The 26,356-nt window shown below is 41.9% G+C and overlaps 1 protein-coding gene across 1 annotated transcript in view; it reads left to right on the top strand.

Moving 5' to 3' along the window:
* Positions 1–26,356, top strand: part of LOC120061870 (relaxin receptor 1-like) — a 128,271-nt gene that overhangs the window by 71,830 nt on the left and 30,085 nt on the right. Inside the window, exons 3-5 of the mRNA XM_039011650.1 lie at positions 5,540–5,623; positions 24,217–24,322; positions 25,416–25,487. Of these exons, the coding sequence (XP_038867578.1) occupies positions 5,540–5,623; positions 24,217–24,322; positions 25,416–25,487 (262 nt within the window). The remainder of the gene's footprint in view (positions 1–5,539; positions 5,624–24,216; positions 24,323–25,415; positions 25,488–26,356) is intronic.

The raw sequence follows: 26,356 nt of genomic DNA, 5'->3' as shown, positions 1-26,356 counted from the left end.
GGGCAGGACAAAAAGGAAGACTTCATTGAGAGAAGGGGAGGCTATGCTTGGTTTTAAATCAAATAAAACGAAAATGGGGGAAAAAACATTAATGTTTTGTGTTTCTTAATACTAAGTATACAGGCACCAAATCCCATCTTGTTCCATGTGAATATGGGCAGTGTGTGACGCGGCTGGATAGGCTGCGTTTCCGCTGTCTAAATTCATGCCGTAAACAACTTCTTTATCGCTAAAACCAGCTATTGATTGGTCTTAAATATCCCTACCAGCGCTGCCTAACATTAGCACTTTGGATCATGTTTTTAAGTACACGCCTCAAATATTTCCACCCCTCCCATCTGAGCGCAAGCTTGCTGATTTTAGATAAGTAAATTGCCGAACATGGCATTTGTCACGCCCTGACCTTAGAGATCCTTTTTATGTCTCTATTTTGGTTTGGTCAGGGTGTGAGTTGGGGTGGGCATTCTATGTTTTGTGTTTCTATGATTTTCTATTTCTATGTTTTGGCCGGGTATGGTTCTCAATCAGGGACAGCTGTCTATAGTTGTCTCTGATTGGGAACCATACTTAGGTAGCTTTTTTCCCCACCGTTCTTTGTGGGAAGTTGTCTTTGTTTGTTGGCACTATTGCCTTTAGCTTCATGGTTTGTTTTGTATGGTTTATTGTTTTTTTCTTTCGGCGTCATTCTTAAATAAAGTAAAATGTATGCTCACCATGCTGCACCTTGGTCCTCATCTTTCAACAGCCGTGACAGCATTAGGGCTGGAAATTGCCAGCGCGACAGTTTTTACGTGATAAAATTGCAAACTAACGTGCGTTTGACACTAGCGTCGCCTTAACGCCAGGTGAAAATAGAGTCCCCAAAGTCATATCAAACTATTATAACAATTTAAACCAATAGTGGTGTGTGGTCACCTAGATGATCATTTCAGCAAACAGCTGGAGGCAGGGCTTTCTCCTATAGATCTCCATTTTTATGGAATGGTCTGCCTACCCATGTGAGAGACGCAGACTCGGTCTCAACCTTGAAGTCTTTACTGAAGACTTATCTCTTCAGTAGGTCATATGATTGAGTGTAGTCTGGCCCAGGAGTGTGAAGGTGAACGGAAAGGCTCTGGAGCAACGAACCGCCCTTGCTGTCTCTGCCTGGCCGGTTCCCCTCTCTCCACTGGGATTCTCTGCCTCTAACCATATTACAGGGGCTGAGTCACTGGCTTACTGGTGCTCTTTCATGCCGTCCCTAGGAGGGGTGTGTCACTTGAGTGGGTTGAGTTACTGACGTGATCTTCCTGTCTGGGTTGGCGCCCCCCCTTGGTTTGTGCTGTGGTGGAGATCTTTGTGGGGTATACTCGGCCTTGTCTCAGGATTGTAAGTTGGTGGTTGAAGATATCCCTCTAGTGGTGTGGGGGCTGTGCTTTGGCAAAGTGGGTGGGGTTATATCCTTCCTGTTTGGCCCTGTCCGGGGGTATCATCGGATGGGGCCACAGTGTCTCCTGACCCCTCCTGTCTCAGCCTCCAGTATTTATGCTGCAGTAGTTTATGTGTCGGGGGGCTAGGGTCAGTTGGTTATATCTGAAGTACTTCTCCTGTCTTATCCAGTGTCCTGTGTGAATTTAAGTATGCTCTCTCTAATTCTCTCCTTCTCTCTTTCTTTCTCTCTCTCGGAGGACCTGAGCCCTAGGACCATGCGTCAGGACTACCGGGCATGATGACTCCTTGCTGTCCCCAGTCCACCTGGCCTTGCTGCTGTTCCAGTTTCAACTGTTCTGCCTGCGGTTATGGAACCCTGACCTGTCCACCGGACGTGCTACCTGTCCCAGACCTGCTGTTTTCAACTCTTAATGATCGGCTATGAAAAGCCAACTGACATTTATTCCTGATTATTATTTGACCATGCTGGTCATTTATGAACATTTTGAACATCTTGGCCATGTTCTGTTATAATCTCCACCCGGCACAGCCAGAAGAGGCCTGGCCACCCCTCATAGCCTGGTTCCTCTCTAGGTTTCTTCCTAGGTTTTGGCCTTTCTAGGGAGTTTTTCCTAGCTGCCGTGCTTCTACACCTGCATTGCTTGCTGTTTGGGGTTTTAGGCTGGGTTTCTGTACAGCACTTCGAGATATTAGCTGATGTACGAAGGGCTATATGAAATAAACTTGATTTGATTCAGCACCATTAGATTGGGACAGCGCCATCGCACAACTTTGAGACAATCGATGTCCGATTTTAGTTTTCACTGAATTTTTGTTTGGATATTTGGACACAATTAGGCTAAGTTAAAGTGAGTGCTCATGATCATCTTTATTCCTTAGTGGCGCAGCAGTCTGCATCACATCCAGCCTTGATTGGGAGTCCCATAGGGCGGCGCACAATTGGCCCAGCGTCGTCCGGGTTTGGCCGGGGTAGGCTGTCATTGTAAATAAGAATTTGTTCTTAACTGACTTGCCGAGTTAAATTTAAAAAAAATCTAGTTTACTCATATATTAGCTGAACATTTTGCTAGCATGTTATGTAGCTTAACAACTGAATGTTGCTCTTCACTCACATAGTAGCCTGTCCTACTACTGACAAAAAGCCTGTCACATGTCTGAATCAATGTGATTTTGTTTCCCTGAATCGGTCTGTATATTTGGTTAATTGATCTCTGGCTGTGCAAATGGAGGTGGTATCTCAATTTGTGTGCTCATCTATCACTGACCAGAAACATTTAGCATGCAATAATGTAGCCTAAATCAACTGTATTATTTTGCTCTGGACTCTAGTTGCCTCTTAGAATCTATCCATCATCAAGCTGTGAGTGTGTCCTGTTTTATCTTTCTTAACGTAACTTTGCCTACTTTAATATAATCAAACACTCATTCATTCATGTCATTACACAACATGAGTCATTCATGCCTTTAAATAAAATCAAGCAGAGAGAGAGCCGTAGTAGGCAAAAAGGTGCGTATACACATAGTTAATTTTTTATTCACAGCACGGCAAGCCCGAGTCCCGCCCTGCGCAAATCAATTCACAGAATTGTGTTGGGCTGAAAATGAGAACTCTAGTGGGGATTAGACTGGGACAAGTACAAGTTGAAAGTGACTGTGAAGATGATTGTCCGTGCGTGTGTGTGTTTGGTCTTACTTTCCTTGTGGGGACCAGAAGTCTTCACAAGGATGATAAAACAAGGAACATTTGGACAAGCGGGTACATTTAGCCGGTCCGCACAAGGCTATTTTAAGGCTTAGAGGTTAGGTTAAGGGTTACAATTAGAGTTAGGGATTAAGGTTAGGGGTTAGGGGTTAGGGAGAATAGGACTTTGAATAGGAATAAATCAGGTCCGCACAGGGACTAGTAAAACAAACGTGTGTGTGTGTGTATACTGTATGTTTTGGTGCATGTACGTTTGGGTATGTGCCTGAGTGTGTGTGTTTGCTGTATATGGTGTTAAAGGCCCAAACTTGTACAGAAGTAGGATCTTTGATCACCCTGTTGGAAATGCTTTACTTGTAATGTATTTGAGGTTTAAAAAGGCTTCTGAAGTTTATAATTTCCACTTTGAAATGTCAGACTTAAATTTACTGAAAATGTATCAACCCCTACAAAAATGTCCATGAATTATAATGCACATAATAATTCACATTTCCTGTTCTTGAACAATTATTTGCCTGCTGTAGCAAACTGGCTCAAATTACTATCCCACGTCCATGCTGAACTTTTGAAATATGTGACAGTCGTGATTGATGATGCTGCAGTAGGTTGAAGGGCAGCAAAAACAGCATAACCATTTGCACTGGTAATGGGGGAGCTGTTAGAAAAGACAAATTATTCCTTGTTAACATCATGACTTTTTTCTGTGTCTAAGGAAGTAAAAAAATAAATCTATTGAGATGGTTTGTCCTAAAAGCTTGTAGTATTTATACTGAACAAAGATATAAATGCAACAATTTCAAAGATTTTAAAGAGTTACAGTTCATATAAGGAAATCAGTCAATGGAAATAAATAAATTAGGCCCTAGTGTATGGCTTTCACATGACTGGGAATACAGATATGCATCTGTTGGTCACGGATACCATAAAAAGAAAAGATAGGGGCGTGGATCAGAAAACCAGTCAGTATTTGATGTGACCCCTATTTGCCTAATGCAGCTTCGACACATCTCCATCACATAGAGTTGATCACTCTGTTGATTGTGGCCTGTGGAATTTTGTCCCACTCCTCTTCAATGGCTGTGCAAAGTTGCTGGATATTGGGCGGAAACTGGAACACGCTGTCGTACACGTTGATCCAGAGCATCCCAAACATGCTCAATGGGTGACTTGTCTGGTGAGTATGCAGGCCATGGGAGAACTGGGACATTTTCAGCTTCCAGGAATTGTGTACATATCCTTGCGACATGGGGGCGTGCATTATCATGCTGAAACCTGAGGTGATGGCGGCGGATGAATGGCACGACAATGTGCCTTAGGTTCTCGTCATGGATTCTTTGTGCATTCAAATTGCCACCGATAAAATGCAATTGTGCTCGTTGTGTGTAGTTCATGCCTGCCCATACCATAACCCCACCGCCACCATGGCGCACTCTGTTTACAATGTTGACATCAGCAAACTGCTCGCCCACACAACGCCATACATGTGGTCTGTGCTTGTGAGGCCAGCTGGACATACTGCCAAATTGTCTAAAATGACATTGGAAGCGGCTTATGGTAGAGAAATGAACATTCAGTTCTCTGGCAACAGCTCTGGAGGACATTCCTACAGTCTGCATGCCAATTCCACACTCCCTCAACTTGAGACATCTGTGGCGTTGTGTGACAAAACTGCTCATTTTAGAGGGGCTTTTTGTCCCCAGCACAAGGTGCACCTGTGTAATGATCATGCTGTTTAATCATCTTCTTGATATGCCACACCTGTCAGTTGGATGGATTATCTTGGCAAAGGAGAAATGCTCATTAACAGGAATGCAAGTACATTTGTGCACAACATTTTTGAGAAATAAGCTTTTTGTGCGTATGGAAAATGTCTAGGATTTTTTATTTCAGCTCATGAAACATGGGACCTACACTTTACATGTTGCGTTTCTATTTTTGTTCAGTGTACATTGGCAAACCCAAACTTAATTCCAGATTGATCTACCGAAATAGGCAATCTATTTATCTTTTCATGGTTCAATGAATGAGCCCTAGAAAGCCTGGTCCAATATCTCGTAGTGCTCCTGCCAACTCCATTGCTGTTGAAGCCAAACATGATAATTCCATAAGGAGTTGGCAAGAGAGCAGAAACCGATTGGCACCTAGTCTAAACCCTAGACTTCTTGAGTAAAAATCTGCAGTGTCAAAACGTGAGGCCTACTGTCTGGTTAATGGATGTCAAGCTGATGTCAGGCAAAAAAATAGACTTTTCCTGCTGTGTTGTAGAAGGTAGTAATTGACACCTTGGCATGTATCTAAATTATTAATAAAGTATGATACAATGTTGATGTTTGCTCTGTGGAAGATGGACATAAGGATGTACTATTTCTGACCAGTAAAATAATGTGTTTATATTTTGTTTCCTAGGAGATAACAATGGATGGCCCCATCTTTTTGACAAGTATTTTGGGATGCCCAACATCGACATCGGGACCAAGTCCGAAAAATGTTGTAAGTACTGTATATGAAATGTCATAAATGTACCGTCTTCCCTTTCGCCAATAACTATTATGCTTATGACAGGTAAGTTGAGTCAAATGTTTTCAAGGAACCAATAAGCAAGTGCATTAGTGCAGAACGACAACCTATCTGCCTACTGGATCAGTGCTTTGAATGGTTTTTATTTCATCCATCCTTTTTGGCAGTTCTATAACTTCACAACTCACAAGCAGTATAGGGGAACATTTCTTCAAGTCTTCTTGAGAGAAATACTACCAAGCAAATACAGTGCCTTCAGAAACTATTCATACCCCTTGACTTATTCAACATTTTGATTTGTTACAACCTGAATTCAAAATTGATGAAATCGATTGCTTTTCGCACCCATCTACACACAATACCTCATAATGAGAAAGTGTTTGTAGAATTGTTTTCTAATTTATTGAAAATTAAATACGTAAATGTCTAATTTACATAAGTATTCACACCGCTGAGACAATACAGTGCATTTGGAAAGTATTCAGACCCCCTAACTTTTTCCACATTTTGTTACGTTACAGTTGTCACGTTGGTATGAAGAGATTCGGGAGACAGAAGCAGGAATGCGTTATAGGGTTTTTATTTCTTACCTAAATTACGGCGTGCCGTGTAAAGGCATGGGGACGAAGACCATTCAAACACTACACAAAAAACACAAAGTTGAAACCCAAGCAAAAGAGGGAGGAGTACCTCAAATAAATAACACATGCGTACAATGATTAACACACGGGACGAGACCCGTAATCATCTGCGCAATCCACAATGGCACAAAAGCCAAAACACACAGCACAAGTACTCACACGCACCAACAGACATAGCAACAATAATGGACAGCCCAATGGAAAATAAAGGGCACATATATACAAATACTAATCAGTAGGAACAGGGGACAGGTATGCGCGAGGAAAGTTCTGTAGGGATCGTGACAACAGCCTTATTCTAAAATGTATTAAATCATATTTTTCCCTCGTCAATCTACACACAATACCACATAATGAAATTGTAGCAAATGTATACAAAAAAAAATCCTATGACATTTACATAAGTATTCAGACCTTTTACTCAGAACTTTGTTGAAGCACCTTCGGCAGCGATTACAGCCTTGAGTCTTCTTGGGTATGACGCTACAAGCTTGGCACACCTGTATTTGGGAATTTCCCCCATTCTTCTCTGCCGTTCCACTTAAGCTCTGTGAGGTTGGATGGGGAGCGTTGCTGCACAACTATTTTTAGGTCTCTCCAGAAATGTTAAATCGGTTTCAAGTCCGGGCTCTGGCTGGGCCACAAGGACATTCAGAGACTTGTCCCGAAGCCAGTCCTGCGTTGTCTTGGCTGTGTGCTTGGGGTCGTTGTCCTGTTAGAAGGTGAATATTCGCCCCCAGTCGGAAGAGCACTACGGAGCAGGTTTTCATCAAGGATCTCGCTGTACTTTGCTCCGTTCATCTTTCACGCGATCTTGACTAGTCTCCAGTCCCTGCTTCTGAAAAACATCCCCACATGATGCTGCCACCACCATGCATAACCGTAGGGACGGTGACACGTTTCCTCCCGACATCACGCATCGCATTCAGGTCAAAGAGTTCAATCATGGTTTCATCAGACCAGAGAATCTTGTTTCTCATGGTCTGAGAGTCCTTTAGGTGTCTTTTGGCAAACTCCAAGCGTGCTTTCATGTGCATTTTACTGAGGAGTGACTTCCGTCTGGCCACTCTACCGTAAAGGCCTGATTGGTGGATAGCTGCAGAAATGGTTGTCCTTTTGGACGGTTCTCCCATCTCTACGGAGGAACTCTGGAGTTCTGTCAGAATAACCATCGGGTTCTTGGTCACCTCCCTGACCAAGGCCCTTCTCCCCTGATTGCTCAAATTTGGCCAGGCGGCCAGCTCTAGGAAGAATGTTGGTGGTTCCAAACTTATTCAATTTAAGAATGATGGAGACCACTGTGTTCTTGGGGACCTTCAATGCTGCAGAAATGGTACCCTTTCACAGATCTGTGCCCTGACACAATCCTCTCATAGCTTGGTTATTGCTCTGACATGCACAATCAACTGTTGGACCTTTATATAGGTGTGTGCCTTTCCAAATCATGTCCAATTAATTGAACTTGCCACAGATGGACTCCAATCAAGTTGCAGAATCATCTCAAGGATGATCAATGGAAACATACAAACCTCCAAACTAGCTTCAATGCAATACAACACTCTTTCCGTGGCCTCCAACTGCTCTTAAATGCTAGTAAAACTGAATGCATGCTCTTCAACCGATCGCTGCCCGCACCCGCCCGCCCGACTAGCATTACTACTCTGGACAGTTCTGACTTAGAATATGTGGACAACTACAAATACCTAGGTGTCTGGTTAGACTGTAAACTCTCCTTCCAGACTCACATTAAGCATCTCCAATCCAAAATGATGTCTAGAATCGGCTTCCTATTTCGCAACAAAGCCTCCTTCACTCATGCTGCCAAACATACCCTCATAAAACTGACCATCCTACCGATCCTGACTTCAGCGATGTCATTTACAAAATAGCCTCCAACACTCTACTCAGCAAATTGGATGTAGTCTATCACAGTGCCATCCATTTTGTCACTAAAGCCAGCCCCATATACTACCCACCACTGCGACCTGTATGCTCTCGTTGGCTGGCCCTCGCTACATATCCGTCGCCAAACTCACTGGCTCCAGGTTATCTATAAGTCTTTGCTAGGTAAAGCCCCACCTTATCTCAGCTCACCGGTCACCATAGCAACACCCAACCGTAGCACGCGCTCCAGCAGGTATATTTCACTGGTCATCCCCAAAGCCTTTCCTTCCAGTTCTCTGCTGCCAATGACTGGAACGAATTGCAAAAGTCACTGAAGCTGGAGACTTATATCTCCCTCACTAACTCACTAACAGGTGCACAGCCCACCTGTACACAGCCCAACTGTGCACATCATCATCTGCACATCTATGACTCGTGTTAACGCTAAATTGTTATTATTTCGCCACTATGGCCTATTTATCGCCTTACCTCCTTAATCTTACTACATTTTCACACACTGTATATAGATTTTTCTATTGCCTTATTGACTGTAGGTCTGTTTATCCCATGTGTAACTCTGTGTTTTTTGTCGCACTGCTTTGCTTTATCTTGGCCAGGTCGCAGTTGTAAAAAGAGAACTTGTTCTCAACTGGCCTACCTGGTTAAATAAAAAAAAATGGAAAGAAACAGGATGTCCTGAGCTCAATTTCAAGTCTCATAGTAAAGAGTCTGAATACTTACGTAAATAAGTTATATCTGTTTTTAAACATTTTGCAAACATTTCTAAAAACCTGTTTCACTTTGTCGTTATGTGGTGTAGATTAATTAGGGAAAAAATAATTAACTGAATCCATTTTAGAATAAGGCTAACAAAATGTAACAAAATGTGGAAAAAGTAAAGGGAAGGGATCTGAATACTTTCCGAATGTTAGAATCAACTTTGACAGCGATTACAGCTTTAAGTCTTTCTGGGTAAGTCGAAGAGCTTTGCAGATCTGGATTGTACAATATTATTTATTTATTTTACCTTTATTTAACTAGGCAAGTCAGTTAAGAACAAATTCTTATTTATAATGACAGCCTAGTAACAGTGGGTTAACTGTTTTGTTCAGGGGCAGAACGACAGATAATTTTTTACCTTGTCAGGTCGGGGATTCGATCTAGCAACCTTTCGGTTACTGGCCCAACGCTCTAACCATCAGGCTACCTGCAGCCCCAATATTTGCACCTTATTATTTTTTTAATTCTTCGAGCTCTGTCAAGTTGGTTGTTGATCATTGGTAGACAGCTATTTTCAAGTTTTTCCATAGATTTAAAGCCGATTTAAGACACAACTAACTCGGCCACTCGGGAACATTCAATGTCGTCTTGGTAGTCTAGGAGGAAGGCCATAAAAGGTAAGCCAGCCGATAGAGATTTGTCTTAAGGTCAGTTTTAATAGCAACCTGAATAGCCCTGAATTTATCAGGAAATGAGTTCCATGGGCGTGGGAGGAAAAGGCACGGTCCCCCATTATTCGGAGCCTGGTCCTGGGGCCATGGAGCAGTTTTGCGTGGCTTGAACGTAGGGTGCGTGGAGGTTCATAGGGGGAGAGTAGGTCTGACAGGTAGGCAGGGCTGACGCCATTTAGGGCTTTGTAGACAAGGAGGATAATTTTATAGTCAATTCTTTGAGGAACAGGTAGCCAATGGAGAACAGCAAGGATGGGGGTGATGTGAGCATACTTTTTTGTTTGTGTCAGAATCCAAGAGGCACTGTTTTGGATGAGCTGTAGTTTATGAATTGAATTTGCAGGCAGGCCCCCCAAGTACTGTGTTCCCATAATTCTGGAGAAAATGAATGCATGGATTAGCCTTTCTGCGTCAGATGTGGTGAGAGATTTAGGCGGGAGATGTTCTTCAAGTGAAAGAATGACGTTTTACAGACGTGACTACTGTGGGCATTGAAATAGAGTGTGGGGTCAAATTTCATACCCAAATTAGTGATGGCTGAGGAGAGGGGGATGATGTGTCCATGTAGTGCGGTAATAATGATCATATATGCATATTATATACACCTCACATGCGACTCGTAATAAGACTATGCAATTAATGTTAACAAAGTCTATTAAATGAGGTATGATTTAGCAATATGCAAGAGACTATAGTTGTTACAGTAATAGGCAAAGAAATGTCTGAGAATGGAATTCTAAATACAAGTGCATTTAATTACTTTGTAAAATGTATGGATTCACATACAAAGCATGAAGCTTAAGTTACAAAGCATTAACAAGCCTTACAAGGCATTTTTATAAGCTTGATCAGAGCGAGGAAGAGAAAGAAACCATGGCTTGTGCCATGGCCCATAGCTCATGGGAGAGGGAGAGAGAAAGAGTGTAGGTATCTCATTAGCGCAGGTCAGGAACAGAAGAGAAAGAAACCATGGCTTGTGCCATGGCCCATAGCTCATGGGAGAGAGAAAGTGTAGGTATCTCATCAGCGCAGGTCAGGAACAGAAGAGAAGGAGACAATGAATCTAAGACCCTTTATAACATCTGAGTTGTTTGGATACAAAGTCTGATTTGTTGACCAATAGTATTACTGTAAAGTTAAACTCCAATCAGATATCAGACCTACAGACCTCTAAAGACAACATAGCCTCTGCTTCTCAGGGGTGCGACAGATTGGGGGTTGGAGAGACAATACAGAGAAGGCTGAATTCCTGAGAAGAAAACAACACCTTGATAAGAAGAGTCACTTTGGGGGCTGCCCTACAGCCATCCATGACAGGGCGGATGCTGCAGGAGTTGGTGATCTGCTGGGGGGTGCCTATCAGCCTCTGTCTTGCTGCTGTTGAGTTGGAGGAAGTTGTTCTGTTCTGCATCCAATATTTGACCTCTTCCAGACAGTTGGACGATGTTGACAGAGCAGATGTTGTGTCAGGCTTTGTTTTAAAGTACACCTGTGTGTCGTCTGCATAGCAGTGGAATTGGACACTGTGCTGTCTGAAGATCTGGATAAGTGGGAGCAAGTAAAGCAGGAAGAGGACAGGTCCCAACACCGACCCCTTGTGGGACACTGCAGGTTAAGGTGGACTTTGCCTCACCGAGGGTGATGTACTGCTTGCGGTTAGAGAGGTAGGAGGTGAACCAGTTAAGTGCAGTCCCACAAATGGCAGTGTGCTCTCTGATGCGCTGCAGTAGAATGGTGTGATCTAGTGTGTCAAAAGCACTGAGGTCCAAAATAATCAAGATGGTGGAGTATCCTGTATCTGCAGCATTGAGCATTTCATTTACAACCTTCACCAGGGCTGTCTCAGTACTGAACATGGGTGTAAAACCAGATGGGAGAGCCTCATAAAGCTTGTAAGCACTGAGGTGCAAGTGAAGCCGTGGGTTATGAGCCAGCATGGGGTTGGAGGATACAATGTTCTGTTGGATTTAGTTGATTTTAGCCTTGAAGAACTTAGCAAATCGTTTGCATTATTCGGTAGTTGTTCTGGGAGGGCCAGAGTCTGTAGGGTGGAGGAGGCGACTGATGGTAGAAAACAAGGTCCTGGGATTTCCTCAGTCATAGTCTCTAATGGCAGTGTGGTCTTCTTTTAGTGATTTGAAATACATTACATGTTTTCTCATTTCGCAGACACCCTTATCCAGAGCAACTTACAGTAGTGAGTGCATACATATTCGTACTGATCCCCTGTGGGAATCAAACCCACAATCCTGTCGTTGCAAGCGCAATGCTCAACCGACTGAGCCACACAGGAAATAGCATGCTTGGTGGTCATTATAGGCCGGTAGGTGGATAGTTAGGCCAGTACTTCTCAACAGACGCTCTAAATTGAGGCCGTAGGTCTTCATGCTGCGCAGCTCCTCTGAGAACCATGGGGAGGACCGTTGGAAGGATACTTTACATGTTTTTTCATGGGCAAGGCTGTTGCTTTGAGTGCTATTTATATAGGTAGACCATTTCATCAGGGGTGGAGTCAAGGCAGTCAGTGCAGAGTAACAGGCACCTGGAAGAGGGATGTGTCAAGGGACTTGATGTTTCTGAATTTAATATTGTGCTTTGGGCGGAGCTGAAGTGAAGGAGTACTCACAGACATCGTCACAGCCCTTTGGTCAGATACACCTAGCTCATGTACATCCAGGACTTCTCCAGTGATGAGGTTTAGTTGTATAACTGTTGGGTTCACCTTGGGGTCATGATAGGGGCTGTACCAAATGTTTATGTATTATAATAATTGATTATGCTTATGTTGTATTAATAGAAGGGGGAGAGTTATAAGACCCCTCCCTCTTTAAATGTATAGGGTCCTAGACTTCAGATTAACAATATATATATATATATATTCATTGTAAGGTTTAATATTGTTCCACAATTATTTTCTAGTCTCTTCTTATAAAGAAATGGTCTGAGGGATGTGTGAATTATGGCTGTCAATACAGGGTGTCTGTGAAGAAAGAACCCTGCAGGGGAGTGAAAGAGAAAAGAGACTAGTCAGACATTCCATTATAAATCCACTTGGGGAGTGGACATTTACTGCTGAGCCTTTAGATAACACTGAAACTATTGTTTGTATAGCTGTGTATGCATGGGCTTGGTCTCATGAGTAGAAGGTAATGACGTAGGCAGTGACATCACTAAGGCTGGACTTCGGGCTTAATAAAAATTTTGTTGAATCAATGTGAACGTTGAAATCACCTAGGATTACAACATTGGAGAGGGAAGGACACAGAGGTGATCAGCTCAGAAAACTCTGTTACAGGAGACTTTTTTGGAGAGGCGAAAGATAAGTATCACAGTGAGAGGACTGGGAGTCTTCATTCTAAAAGCCATGTACTCAAATAATAAGACAGCAGGAGCAGGCAACATTTTCAGGTCAAAACAGTCTGTGGAAAACAGCAAGACCACCACCCCTGCCATGGGCACGAGCCTTTTCCAGATATTTAGTTTCATTGAGTAGGTATAAATGACCATTTCTGTGCCATGTTTCCGTCAAACATATTAGTCCCAGGTCATTGTCAGTGATAAACTACTGTACTAGTAGAGAGTTATTTGTTAGAGACTACACATTCAACAGTGCCTAGTCTTAAAGGGGCCTAAGATAGAGGTGGTACATGGACTTTTTTAACAGGCCGCAGAGTCAGAATCTGCGCTGTATAGAGGGGGAAGAAAGGGAGACATACAGTTCTGTGTGGACTGTTTTGTTTTATGAGTGGAATTTGTACCGCCTGTGAGCTTTTCTGTACTATATAAATTGAAAAAGTATTTTTTTTTGCTACTTACTCAGGGTTTGTTTAATCCTCTTGAGAAAAATATGCGAGTGTCCCCCATATCTGTACTTTGTAGTCCTCAGGAGATAGTAGGTGAGACACTTCAATGCAGGTATTAAAAATAAAACAAAAAATATATACTTTGTTGGTGGCAGGAAAGTCCAATTGCTTAACTGATTTTAACATTGAGGTTCATAATTACTACATTAAAATGATCAGTACTTGATTAGCTACTCAAAAACAAAAGGTTATTCAAGAAAAATTCACATTTGAAAAACAACACTAAATTGCAACTAAAATAGCAGAGCAATACTGCCCTACAAAGGCAAAACGCAGTAACTACTAATTTGGTTAAAAATATTTCATCTGTTCTAATGGCCAGGTATATTATCTGATTAATGTGGTATTCCTGACACTAGAACAAGCCAGGTGATAAGAATATATCATTGAGTATCAGAAATTGCTGTCTGTCTAGACAGAAAAAGACTTTGAAGTCACATTTTGCTTTAAAGAAAATTACGTAGTGCTGCGTTTTCCCTTTGTTGGGCAGAAGGCTAGGCTGCCATAAAGTCACCATGGCAACCATGGAATCAAATGGACAATAAGTATCACATTTAACGGACAATGGACAATGAGTATCACATTAATATAGTCCCAGTCAGTATTAGATACAGTGCCTTCAGAAAGTATTCATACCCCTTGACTTATTCCACATTTTGTTGTGACAGCCTGAATTTAAAATGGATTAAATACTTTTTTTCTCTCACCCATCTACACATAATACTCTATAATGATAAAGTGAAAATATGTTTTTAGAAATGTTTGCAAATCTATTGAAAATGAAATGGATAAATATCTAATTTACATAAGTATTCACACCACTGAGTCAATACATGTTAGAATCACCTTTGGCAGTGAATCTTCCTGGGTAAGGCTCTAAGAGGTTAGCACACCTGGATTATACAATACTTGCACATCATTCTTAAAACAAATTACTCAAGCTCTGTCAAGTTGTTTGTTGATCATTGCTAGACAACCATTTAAGTCTTGCTATAGATTTTCAAGCAAATTTAAGACAAAACTAACTCGGCCAATGGGGAACATTCAATGTCGTCTTGGTAAGCAACTGTATAGTTTGCCTTGTGTTTTAAGTTATTGTTCTACTGAAAGGTGAATGTCTTCCACTGCAGACTGAACCAGGTTTTTGCCTGTGCTTAGCTCTAGTCCATTTAATTTTGATCCTAAAATAGTCCCTAGTCCTTGCCGATGACAAGCATACCCATAACATGATGCAGCCACCACCAGGCTTGAAAATATTACGTAGAACTTGGCGTGTGTTGGATTTGCCCCAGACATAATGCTTTGTATTCAGCTTTTTTCCCCAGTTTTACTTAATGCAAACAGGATGTATGTTTTGGAATATTTTTATTCTGTACAGGCTTCCTTCTTTTCACTAAATCATTTAGGTTAATATTGTGGAGCAACTAAAATGTTGTTGATCCATCCTCTCCTATCACATACATTAAACTCAAACTGTTTTAAAGTCACCAGTGGCCTCATGGTGAAATCCCTGAGTGTTTTCCATCCTCTCCGGCAAATGAGTTAGGAAGGACGCCTGTATCTTTGTAGTGACTGGGTGTATTGATACACCATCCGAAGTGTAATTACAAACTTCACTATGCTCAAAGGGATATTCAATGTCTGCTTTTTTACCCATCTACCAATAAGTGCCCTTCTTTGCAAGGCTTTGGAAAACCTCCCTGGTCTTTGCGGTTGAATCTGTGTTTGAGATGTACTGCTCGACTGAGGGACCTTACAGATAATTGTATGTGTGTGGTACAGAGATGAGGTCGTTTTTCGAAAATCATGTTAAACACTATTATTGCACACAGAGTGAGTCCATGTAACTTGTGACTTGTTAAAAACATTTTTACTCATTAACTTATTTAGGTTTGCCATAACAAAGAGGTTGAATACTTATTAGTTCAAGACAGCTTTACATTTTTTCTTAAATCGTAAAAATTCCTAAAAACATAAATTCCACATTATGGGGTATTGTGTGTAGTCCAGTGACACAAAATCAAAATGTAATCAATTTTAAATTCACACTGTAACATCAAATGTGGAAAAAGTCGAGGTTTGAATACTTTCTGAAGGCACTGTAAAACGCCGCGGCCCGCCTGCCTGTGGCTCAAAAGCAAATACTTGACCTTTTTCAAACAATATTTTTGTTGACTGCTTTTTTGTACTCAGTTACAAAACTACATTTACGAAAAGTACACATCTAAAGATTAGTTTTCAACATTGCCTGCTCCTGAGCATTCTCACTACTTCGAAAAACGTAATATTGTCGGGCTTCTCTCATGGCCCTTCTCATGACAGTGCTGGCAGCCACGTGAATGGGTGCTAGCTACTGACCGGAACATTAAGCAAGCCAAGACCAACAACACAAACAAACTGACTATATACAGTAGCTACAAGTAGTGAGTGGAGTTACAAACGGACTATACTAAACAAGTTAAATGTCTTACCTGTGATTTAAATGTTTTCCACACACACAGCTACGTGTAGCCTACTTGGACACACATTTCACACTCTCTCATGGCGAATAGCCTGAAGCCACAGGGCTCTTCTTGCATGCTCTATTTCCTTTCGTGGGAGCATTGAGAAACTGTGGGTCGGGATTTTTTACCTGGTAACATCGTGGAATGACACATATTAATTTCCACAAAGTTTGCTGCTTCAGTGTCTTTAGACATTTTTGTCAGATGTTACTATGAAATACTGAAGTATAATTACAAGCATTTCATAAGTGTCAAAGGATTTTATTGACAATTACATGAAGTTGATGCAAAGAGTCAATATTTGTAGTGTTGACCCTTCTTTTTCAAGACCTTTGTAATCTGCCCTGGCATGCTGTCAATTAACTTCTGGGCCACATCCTGACTGATGGCAGCCCATTCTTGCATAATCAATGCTTGGAGTTTGTCAGAATTTGTGGGTTTTTGTTTGTCCACCCGCCTCTTGAGGATTGACCAAAAGTTCTCAATGGGATTAAGGTCTGGGGAGTTTCCTGGCCATGGACCCAAAATATCGATGTTTTGTTCCCCGAGCCACTTAGTTATCACTTTTGCCTTATGGCAAGGTGCTCCATCATGCTGGAAAAGGCATTGTTCGTCACCAAACTGTTCCTGGATGGTTGGAAGAAGTTGCTCTCGGAGGATGTGTTGGTACCATTCTTTATTCATGGCTGTGTTCTTAGGCAAAATTGTGAGTGAGCCCACTCCCTTGGCTGAGAAGCAACCCCACACATGAATGGTCTCAGGATGCTTTACTGTTGGCATGACACAGGACTGATGGTAGCACTCACCTTGTCTTCTCCGGACAAGCTTTTTCCCGAATGCCCCAAACAATTGGAAAGGGGATTCATCAGAAAAAATGACTTTACCCCAGTCCTCAGCAGTCCAATCCCTGTACCTTTTGCAGAATATCAGTCTGTCCCTGATGTTTTCCTGGAGAGAAGTGGCTTCTTTGCTGCCCTTCTTGACACCAGGCCATCCTCCAAAAGTATTCGCCTCACTGTGCGTGCAGATGCACTCACACCTGCCTGCTGCCATTCCTGAGCAAGCTCTGTACTGGTGGTGCCCCGGTTCCGCAGCTGAATCAACTTTAGGAGACGGTCCTGGCACTTGCTGGACTTTCTTGGGCGCCCTGAAGCCTTTTTCACAACAATTGAACCTGTCTCCTTGAAGTTCTTGATGATCCGATAAATGGTTGATTTAGGTGCAATCTTACTGGCAGCAATATCCTTGCCTCTGAAGCCCTTTTTGTGCAAAGCAATGACGGCACGCGTTTCCTTGCAGGTAACCATGGTTGACAGAGGAAGAACAATGATTCCAAGCACCACCCTCATTTTGAAGCTTCCAGTCTGTTATTCAAACTCAGTCAGCATGACAGAGTGATCTCCAGCCTTGTCCTCGTCAACACTCACACCTGTGTTAATGAGAGAATCACTGACATGATATCAGCTGGTCCTTTTGTGGCAGTGCTGTTTTTGGGGGATTCAGTTCATTTGCATGGCAAAGAGGGACTTTGCAATTAATTGCAATTCATCTGATCACTCTTCATAACATTCTGGAGTATATGCAAATTGCCATCATACAAACTGAGGCAGCAGACTTTGTAAAAATGTATATTTGTGTCATTCTCAAAACTTTTGGCCACGACTGTACATTGAACAACATCAGCTTTTCTGGAAAGTTTGCTCTTTAACAATGGGGTTCAATAGGAAAGAATGTTTGTTTTCCCTAATTTGTGGGTGTGGTCGAGGAGAATTCCTTGTTATTACGTGAATATCGACTTGGAGTATTAGGCCTTTCATCGGATGTGCATATAGCACTGTGTAGGATGTGGGTCATGCTATATGCACAATTGGTACTCTTCAAAAGTATTGGACCCAAAAACACAATCCCAGTCCATTTGCTATCTCCACATTAACGTTTAGATTTATTAAGCAGTGCGTCACAGATTTATGAAGCAATTGTAGTTGTCCAAAGATCCAAGGTGTGGGGCTAAATATCTTCAGAACCACTGCATTACAGCTGACCCTTCAGCAGACAACAGACAAGCTGACCCTTCCTCCCAAATGTGTAAGTTAGTCGTTTGAACCCCTATTGTGTTTTGTAATGTGAAAGAACAACTATACTAACTTATTTTTTCGTGATATCCAAATTGGTAGTTACGATCTTGTCACATCGCTGCAACTCCCGTACGGACTCGGGGACAGGCGAAGGTCGAGAGCCATGCGTCCTCCGAAACACGACCCTGCCAAGCCACACTGCTCGCTTAACCCGGAAGCCAGCCGCACCAATGTGTCGGAGGAAACACCGTACAGCTGGCGACAGAAGTCAGTGTGCATGCGCCCGGCCGCCACAAGGAGTCACTAGAGCGTGATGGGACAAGGACATCGCAGCTGGCCAAACCCTCCCCTAACCCGGACGACACTGGGTCAATTGTGCGCCGCCGCATGGGTCTCCCGGTTGCAGTCGGCTGCGACACATCCCGGGATTGAACCTGGATCTGTAGTGATGCCTCAGACCACTCCGCCACTCTGGAGGCAACTCTAATCTCCAAATCAAACATTGAGATGCTTTTGTTTCTTAGGGGGTTCCCATCAAAGCTGTGAAACCTATTGTTATTCTTAGATTTTTTTTTCTTGACATGGTCAAATAACTCAAGCATAGATTGGTAACTTTTTTTCTAATTCGGAATACAGAAATTAGAGGCCATGGGTAACTTTGTCAAAAATAGTACTGATTTGCCTAAAGGGGCGCTGTTATAAGCAGTTTCACTTAAACCCTCATATCAGTTCCCCATTTGACCTAGAGACTTGAAACATTGTATGTCTGTGTCTTTCGTAATGCTGAACAAAATTTGCCTCAGGGACCCATCAGATCTGTCAGGGTAAATTTTCCTCCGTCTTGGAAATTTGGGAATACCTTTTGGGAAAAACGTATTCTCACAAGACAATTCGGTATGTAGGCCCATTGTATATATCTTAAATTCGTTTGAGAAAAGCTACAGGATTGGTTAAGAGATGGTTGAGTTATTAATAAATCAAGAAATCAGATTTTACGTCTCCGCTTAAAACCTTTGTAAATCCACTCATCAATGGCCTATGACTTAACTCTTTGGGGCCACCATGATGAACCATGTTGAATTTGGCATTGATATCTTAAATAAGGAAATTATGAACAATTCACATTTTTCACTATGTAACACTAATGCTTAAAATAATCATTTTTTAAAAATCTTCTCATGGACTAAAAGTCAGATTCACTACAAATGTGGTCTTTGGACTCATCACAATAGTCCCTAAAAAGTTTGAGAAAATAATGTTGATGCATTCTAAGATGGCCACACTATACCAGTGAATCAGGGGTCTTCAACATTTCCTTGCCCAGGGACCCCTTCCAGGCAAACTAGTGACCCAGGGTCCTCCATCATAAATTACCAAAAAAAATAACGTCTTGTCTTATCAGGTGAATGATAATGGCAAGGAGAAGTAACATTTAAAAATGAATAGATTGGTGGATAGTTATTTTGATCTCCCCACATTAGAATTGGAAGCGGAAGTGTAAACTCTAACATAGCCTATTAGATAGAAAGGTAACTCCATTTTCACTAAGAGCAGCTGATTAGCTGGTTAAACAAAGGTTAGCCATGTGTTGGCAAAAATGTATGTCCAAGCCAGTGCTTGTCTATTCATGGGTGCTTTTTCAAAGCCTACAGTGCAGTCGGGAAGTATTCAGACCTCTTGACTTTTTTGTTACATTACAGCCTTTTTCTAAAATAGATTCCCCCCCCCCCCCCAATCTACACACAATACCCCATAATGACAAAGCAAAAACTGTTTACATTTTTTGGCTCATTTATTTAAATTACAAAACAGAAATACCTTACTTTACATACAGTACCAGTCAAACGTTTGAACACACCTACTCATTCCAGGGTTTATTTATTTTTTACTATTTTCTACATTGTATAATAATAGTGAAGACATCAACACTAGGAAATAACACATATGAAATAATGTAGTAACCAAAAAAGTGTTAAACAAATCTAAATATATTTTAAATTTGAGATTCTTCAAAGTAGCCACCCTTTGCCTTAATGACAGCTTTGCACACTCTTGGCATGCTCTCAACCAGCTTCATGAGGTAGTCACCTGGAATGCATTTTAATTAACAGGTGTGCCTTGTTAAAAGTTAATTTGTGGAATTTATTTCTCTTAATGCATTTGAGCCAATCAGTTGTGTTGTGACAAGTTAAGGGTGGTATACAGAAGATAGCCCAATTTAGTAAAAGACCAAGTCCATATTATGGCAAGAACAGCTCAAATAAGCAAAGAGAAACAACATTCTATCATTACTTTAAGACATGAAGGTCAGTCAATCCGGAAAATTTCAAGAACTTTGAAAGTTTCTTCAAGTGCAGTCGCAAAAACCATCAAGCGCTATGATGAAACTGGCTCTCATGAGGACCACCACAGGAAAGAAAGACCCAAAGTTACCTCTGCTGCAGAGGATAAATTCATTAGAGTTAGCAGCCCAAATAAATGCTTCACAGAGTTCAAGTAACAGACAGATCTCAACATCAACTGTTCAGGGGAGACTGCGTGAAATCAGGCCTTCATGGTTGAATTGCAGCAAAGAAACCACCACTAAAGAACACCAATAAGAAGAAGAGACTTGTATGGGCCAAGAAACGTGTTTGACTTCACTATTATTCTACAATGTAGAAAATAGTAAAAATAAAGAAAACCCCTTGAATGAGTAGGTGTGTCCAAACTTTTGACTGGAAATGTAAGTATTCAGACCCTTTGCTATGAGACTTGAAATTGAGCTCAGGTGCATCCTGTTTCCATTGCTCATCCTTGAGATGTTTCTACAACTTGATTGGAGTCCACCTGTGGTAAATTAAATTGATTGGACATTATTTGGAAAGGCACACACCTGTTTATACGTATAAGGTCCCACAGTTGACGGTGTATGGCAGAGCAAAAACCAAGCCATGAGATTGAAGGAATTGTCCGTGAAAATTCTGCAGCATTGAAGGTCCACAAGAACACAGTGGACTCCATCATTCTTAAATGGAAGAAGCTTGGAACCACTAAGACTCTTCCTAGAGCTGGCCACCCGGCCAAACTGAGCAATCGGGGAACAAGGGTCTTGGTCAGGGAGATGACCAAGACCCTGATGGTCACTCTGATGGAGCTCCAGAGTTCCTCTGTGGAAATGGGAGAACCTTCCAGAAGGACAACCATCTCTGCAGCACTCCACCAATCAGGCCTTTATGGTAGAGTGGCCAGACGGAAGCCACTCATCAGTAAAAAAGGCACATGATAGCCCACTTGGAGTTTGCCAAACGGCACCTACAGTAAAGGACTCTCAGACCATGAGAAACAAGATTCTCTGGTGTGATGAAACCAAGATTGAACTTTTTGGCCTGAATGCCAAGCATCACATCTACAGGAAAACTGGCACCATCCCTACGGTGGTGGGAGCAGCATCATGCTGTGGGGATGTTTTTCAGCGGCAGGGACTGGGAGACTAATCCGGATTGAGGGAAAGATGAACGGAGCAAAGTACAGAGAGATTCTTGATGAAAACCTGCTCCAGAGCGCTCAGGACCTCAGACTGGGGCGAAGGTTCACCTTCAGGCCTCCCAAGTGGCGCAGTGGTCTAAGGCCCTGCATCGCAGTGCTAGCTGTGCCACTAGAGATTCTGGGTTCGAGTCCAGGCTCTGTCGCAGCCAGCCGTGACCGGGAGACAGACCCATGGGGTGGCGCACAATTGGCCCAGCGTCGTCCCGGTGAGAGGAGGGTTTGGCCGGCAGGGATATCCTTGTCCTATCGCACACTAGCGACTCCTGTGCCGGGCGCAGTGCACGCTGACGCGGTTGCCAGGTGTACGGTGTTTCCTCAAACACGTTGGTGCGGCTGGCTTCCGGGTTAAGTGGGCATTGTGTCAAGAAGCAGTGCGGCTTGGTTGGGTTTCGGAGGACGCACGGCTCTCGACCTTCGCCTCTCCTGAGTCCGTACGGGAGTTGCAGCAATGAGACAAGACTAACTACCAATTGGATACAACTGGCCCTAAGCACACAGCCATGACAATGCAGGAGTGGCTTCGGGACAAGTCTCTGAATGTCCTTGATTTGCCCAGACTTGAACCCGATCGAACATCTCTGGAGAGACCTGAAAATAGCTGTGCAGCAACATCCAACCTGACAGAGCTTGAGAGGATCTGCAGAGAAGACTCCCCAAAAACAGTTGTGCCAAGCTTGTAGCGTCATACCCAAGAAGACTCAAGTATGTGATCGCTGCCAAAGGTGCTTCAACAAAGTACAGAGTAAAGGGTCTTATGTAAATGTTATTTGTTTTACATTTGCAAACATTTGTGTGTAGATTGATGAGTGGGGAAAAAACACAATCAATTTTAGAATAAGGCTGTAACATTAAAATGTGGAGGGGTCTGAATACCTTCCGAATGCACTGTATGTCAGCTACTACAAAAAAATTGACATTATTAGAAAGAAGATACTCTCCTCTCTTCGACTGTGGGTATGTAATTTAGCAATATTCATAAAAACATTGGGGGAAAAATCTGCGGACCCCCGGTTGAATACCCATGCAGTAGATGCATGTTAGCACATATGCGCTAATTTGCTCAATTATATCCACTCAACACTGATTGCACATAAAGGAAGAGTATTATATAGGAACAGAGTGTCTGCTTTGTTATCCAACTGATCTTGTGTCCTTCGGTCAGCTCGCAGCTATGTTTTAAGTTTGTGGTTCTGGATCTGAATTAAACAGACCAGATGGACGTCTAGTGGTTTTGAACAGTCCATTTGTGCTGCCTCCCCCAAGGCATTAAAAGAAAACTCTGCCCCAAAACGATCTTTTGGTATTTGTTTCATTAGTCGATTGTTGATATACACTGAGTATACCACACATTGGAAACACCTTCCTAATATTGAGTTGCAACTTTCCTTATTTGGAGTTTCTAAATAACGCAACTTTATATTAAAAACCACGACTGACATGGTATCAAATAACAAGCAATAAGCAATTCCTTATCGAATAAACAGGTTGGTTTTCTTCCACGTTTGTGCATATAATCCTTTGATTATATCCAATGTTTTCTCAATTTTCCTTGGCAGAATCAGAGGTTTTCAATTCATTGGTAACTGTATTCTTAGTACAACAGAGGTCACTGATAAGGATATTCAAATCGCAAATTACCCATCTTTCCAAAACACTTTTGAAATGAGTGACGAGTATAGGATTTCACACTTTAGGTCAAATACAAATCTTGGATTCAATTTAGTCATTACACATGCATTGCATTAGATGTCAGATGTACATAAGATTATTCTTTCTTCATATATTTAATTCTTTGAATATCAGCACGATTCAAATATGTCCCATCAATATTCAAAACCAGATTGCTGATTTCCATTCTTCCCCTTTAGTCCAGACCCAATGAGTGTACTCGATGATGAATTAACTTGCAAGGAAAACGGAAATCAACACTACAGAACTTTGAATACCATTGATATTTTAGTATTTCCATGGAGTCTAATCATTTCCTTTATGCCTGATTATAAATCCCCTCAGATACAGCATAAAGGAATTATTTCTGATACCCACTTTACTGAATGTTATTATCCTTTCACACATTTCCTGTCGGAACCTGGACTTATTGAATTTCAAAAGATAATTGTCTTTTCCTCTGGCATGAGGCCCCAATTCAATAGATTGCTGCTTCAATTAAATTCTCTGTGGCCGTGTGTAAGAGTGTTGAGATTGTGCCGTAACCTCATTCTACATCTTGAAATGTCTCCACTCGTGCTAACGAAATGGTAACTTTCGGTGTCGTAATGGGCAAAGACGTTGTCAAGCGGGCGGTAACGTGTTTGCGAAGCAAAGGGGACCTGGAGCCTTTGCAAGGATATTGTGCCGAGACAGGGAAGAAAGCAAAACTGCAAAGCAAGCAGTCACATCCGTCACGTGTGGCTCTACTGTACATATGCAGTGATGGAGGTTGGTCCCTGACACTCTCCTATGTCTCCGTGTAATCTTAAGTAAAGCTAGTTCTACAACAACAGTGTTGTCCAAAGACCTTGTTGACATTTATTTTCATTGCTATGTTTTTTATCCAGCTCCTATGTTGATCTGCATCAGTCATTAATATCTTCCTTCCTTCTGTCTCTTCCTCATCCAGTGCTGGTGGCTGTTCCAGAGCTGTGTCAGTGCAGAGATCTGGAGCTGGACTGTGACGGTGCCCAGTTTCACCATGTCCCAGCCGTGTCCATTAACGTCACCATGATGTGAGTTGCCACACGCATTTCGAATACATACATTTGCATCTGACTGGAAGTGTGCAGATTCTTTTTCCTGTTTCTACTATGAATTGGAAGAGAAAAACGATTTAAACAAAGTGTCTCTCGCACTTAGCTAATAAGTGTCTCGATGGAAGTTTGCTTTTGAAGGTTGGTTTAAGTCTTAGGGCTGTTCTCTCCTGTACTGGAACATTCTTTTTCTCAATTGGAAGAGTAAAAAGAGGCATGAACCTCTTTACTGAAGCCTAATGTAATGTGAGAAAGACTTTAACAAATCATTATGACAAAAGTAATTTCTAAACAGTAGGATATATAATATACATTATCATTTCAATCCATACATTATGCAAAATAATGACAATGACTATAAATTATCACATAGCGCTCGCCCTTTCTTGGTCTCACAATATTTTGTCTCACTGTCATATTGTCCACACATTGTTTAGATAATGGAACATTTGGGCCCTATATTTATCATCTGTGCCCATTGCGGACATCCAGTTCCACTTGACTATTAATTGTCTCGATGGGTAAACCTCGAAAGCCCAATTTGCAGACGGGGTCATTTAATTGTGTCAATGGCATACCATTGCCGCCGCCTCTTTCTCCAATTGTCTCGTCTTTCATTAAGGCCCTGTAGACTGCTGCGGCACGCTCCGCATTGTTAACTTTCAATTCAAATACTTTCTTCACTAATTAAAAGCTTATCTCCATAACCTCGGGTAACATGGCCACCGTGGTAATCGAGGTGGAATGAGCTTAGATAATGACTAAAATGGCAAAATTATGCATTCTCTGTCACACTATAAAGAAAGATGCTCCTTCTGTTTGGAATAATGATATGTTCTATCACCAATTCTGTTTCAAATGTAATTGGAAGATTTTCCCGAATACACACAATGTGGTCACATAGAAATGTGATTAGTTCCAACCTCAAACAGACAATGAGCCGAGAACCTAGTAATTCAAATGAAAAGGTTTTGACCTTTTTTAATTCACGCAGTATTGTTTGGTGGCACAATGTTGTGTTTGTTGTTTTTTATTTATCTGGTCGACCTTATGAACTAATCACATCCCATAGGTCCCTGCAAAGGAACCGACTTCGGATATTGAACGGTGACATATTCTATAAGTACCAGAGTCTTCAGAAACTGTAAGTTTGTCGTTGAATTATTGATTGCATTTTAAAAATGTCTTCAGGCGAGAGAAGTCACTTGATTAAGTTGTAGTCGGCAAGTAAATATTTTGATAGCATTTCAAAAACACTCTCTGATAGACTAACCTCTCAAGGCCTCTGTGACAGCCACAGACAATATCAAAGCATTTCCCGTCCCCTTTTGATGCGTGTGATGGCCAAAACAAGCTTACATTGGCTGTGTTTAACATTCATTCAGCAAGAGTTACCTTCAGATGATGGTTGTAAGGAAAAACAAACTTTCAAGATTGTTCAGCACATCATTCAGTCGTTGATTTGAGGCCAGATTACCGGATTATTCTTTTTTTTGGTAGGGGGCCACACCGATAACATATGAACACGTCATAAGCAACGGCAAAAAGTGTAGAATTGCAGGGAATTAGATTTAAAACAGCTACATTTTTTTGACAAAATGTATTAAGTCATTGAAAAGTGGTACTAAGGACATAATTGTTATGTTGTCTAATTAGGCCTCATTTGTTAGGCAGCTTGTCAGACCGTGTAATGGTTGCTGCAGGCATTCATTCACTGATTCCATCATCAATATGATTATTCATTGAAAGATCTTTGATACAGGAGTTTCCTGAGTGGATGAGCGGTCTATGGCACTGCATCGCAGTGCTAGAGGCATCACTACAGACCAGAGGTAATGTTTTCGGAGGACGCATGACTCGACCTTCACCTCCTGAGCCCGTTGGGGAGTTGCAGCGATGTAACAAGATCAAAATTGGGGAGGAAAAAGGCGGTAAAAATAATATATGAAGCAGGGCTGCTTTTGAATGTCAGAGAATGTAAGTTGGCGAGTGTGGAGCAAGGAGCAGAGTTTA

Source organism: Salvelinus namaycush, chromosome 17 (genome assembly GCF_016432855.1).
Source record: "Salvelinus namaycush isolate Seneca chromosome 17, SaNama_1.0, whole genome shotgun sequence".
In the NCBI taxonomy this organism is placed as follows: domain Eukaryota; kingdom Metazoa; phylum Chordata; class Actinopteri; order Salmoniformes; family Salmonidae; genus Salvelinus; species Salvelinus namaycush.
Note: the sequence above shows the minus strand (reverse complement) of the source record. Positions and strands in the feature narration are given on the sequence as shown.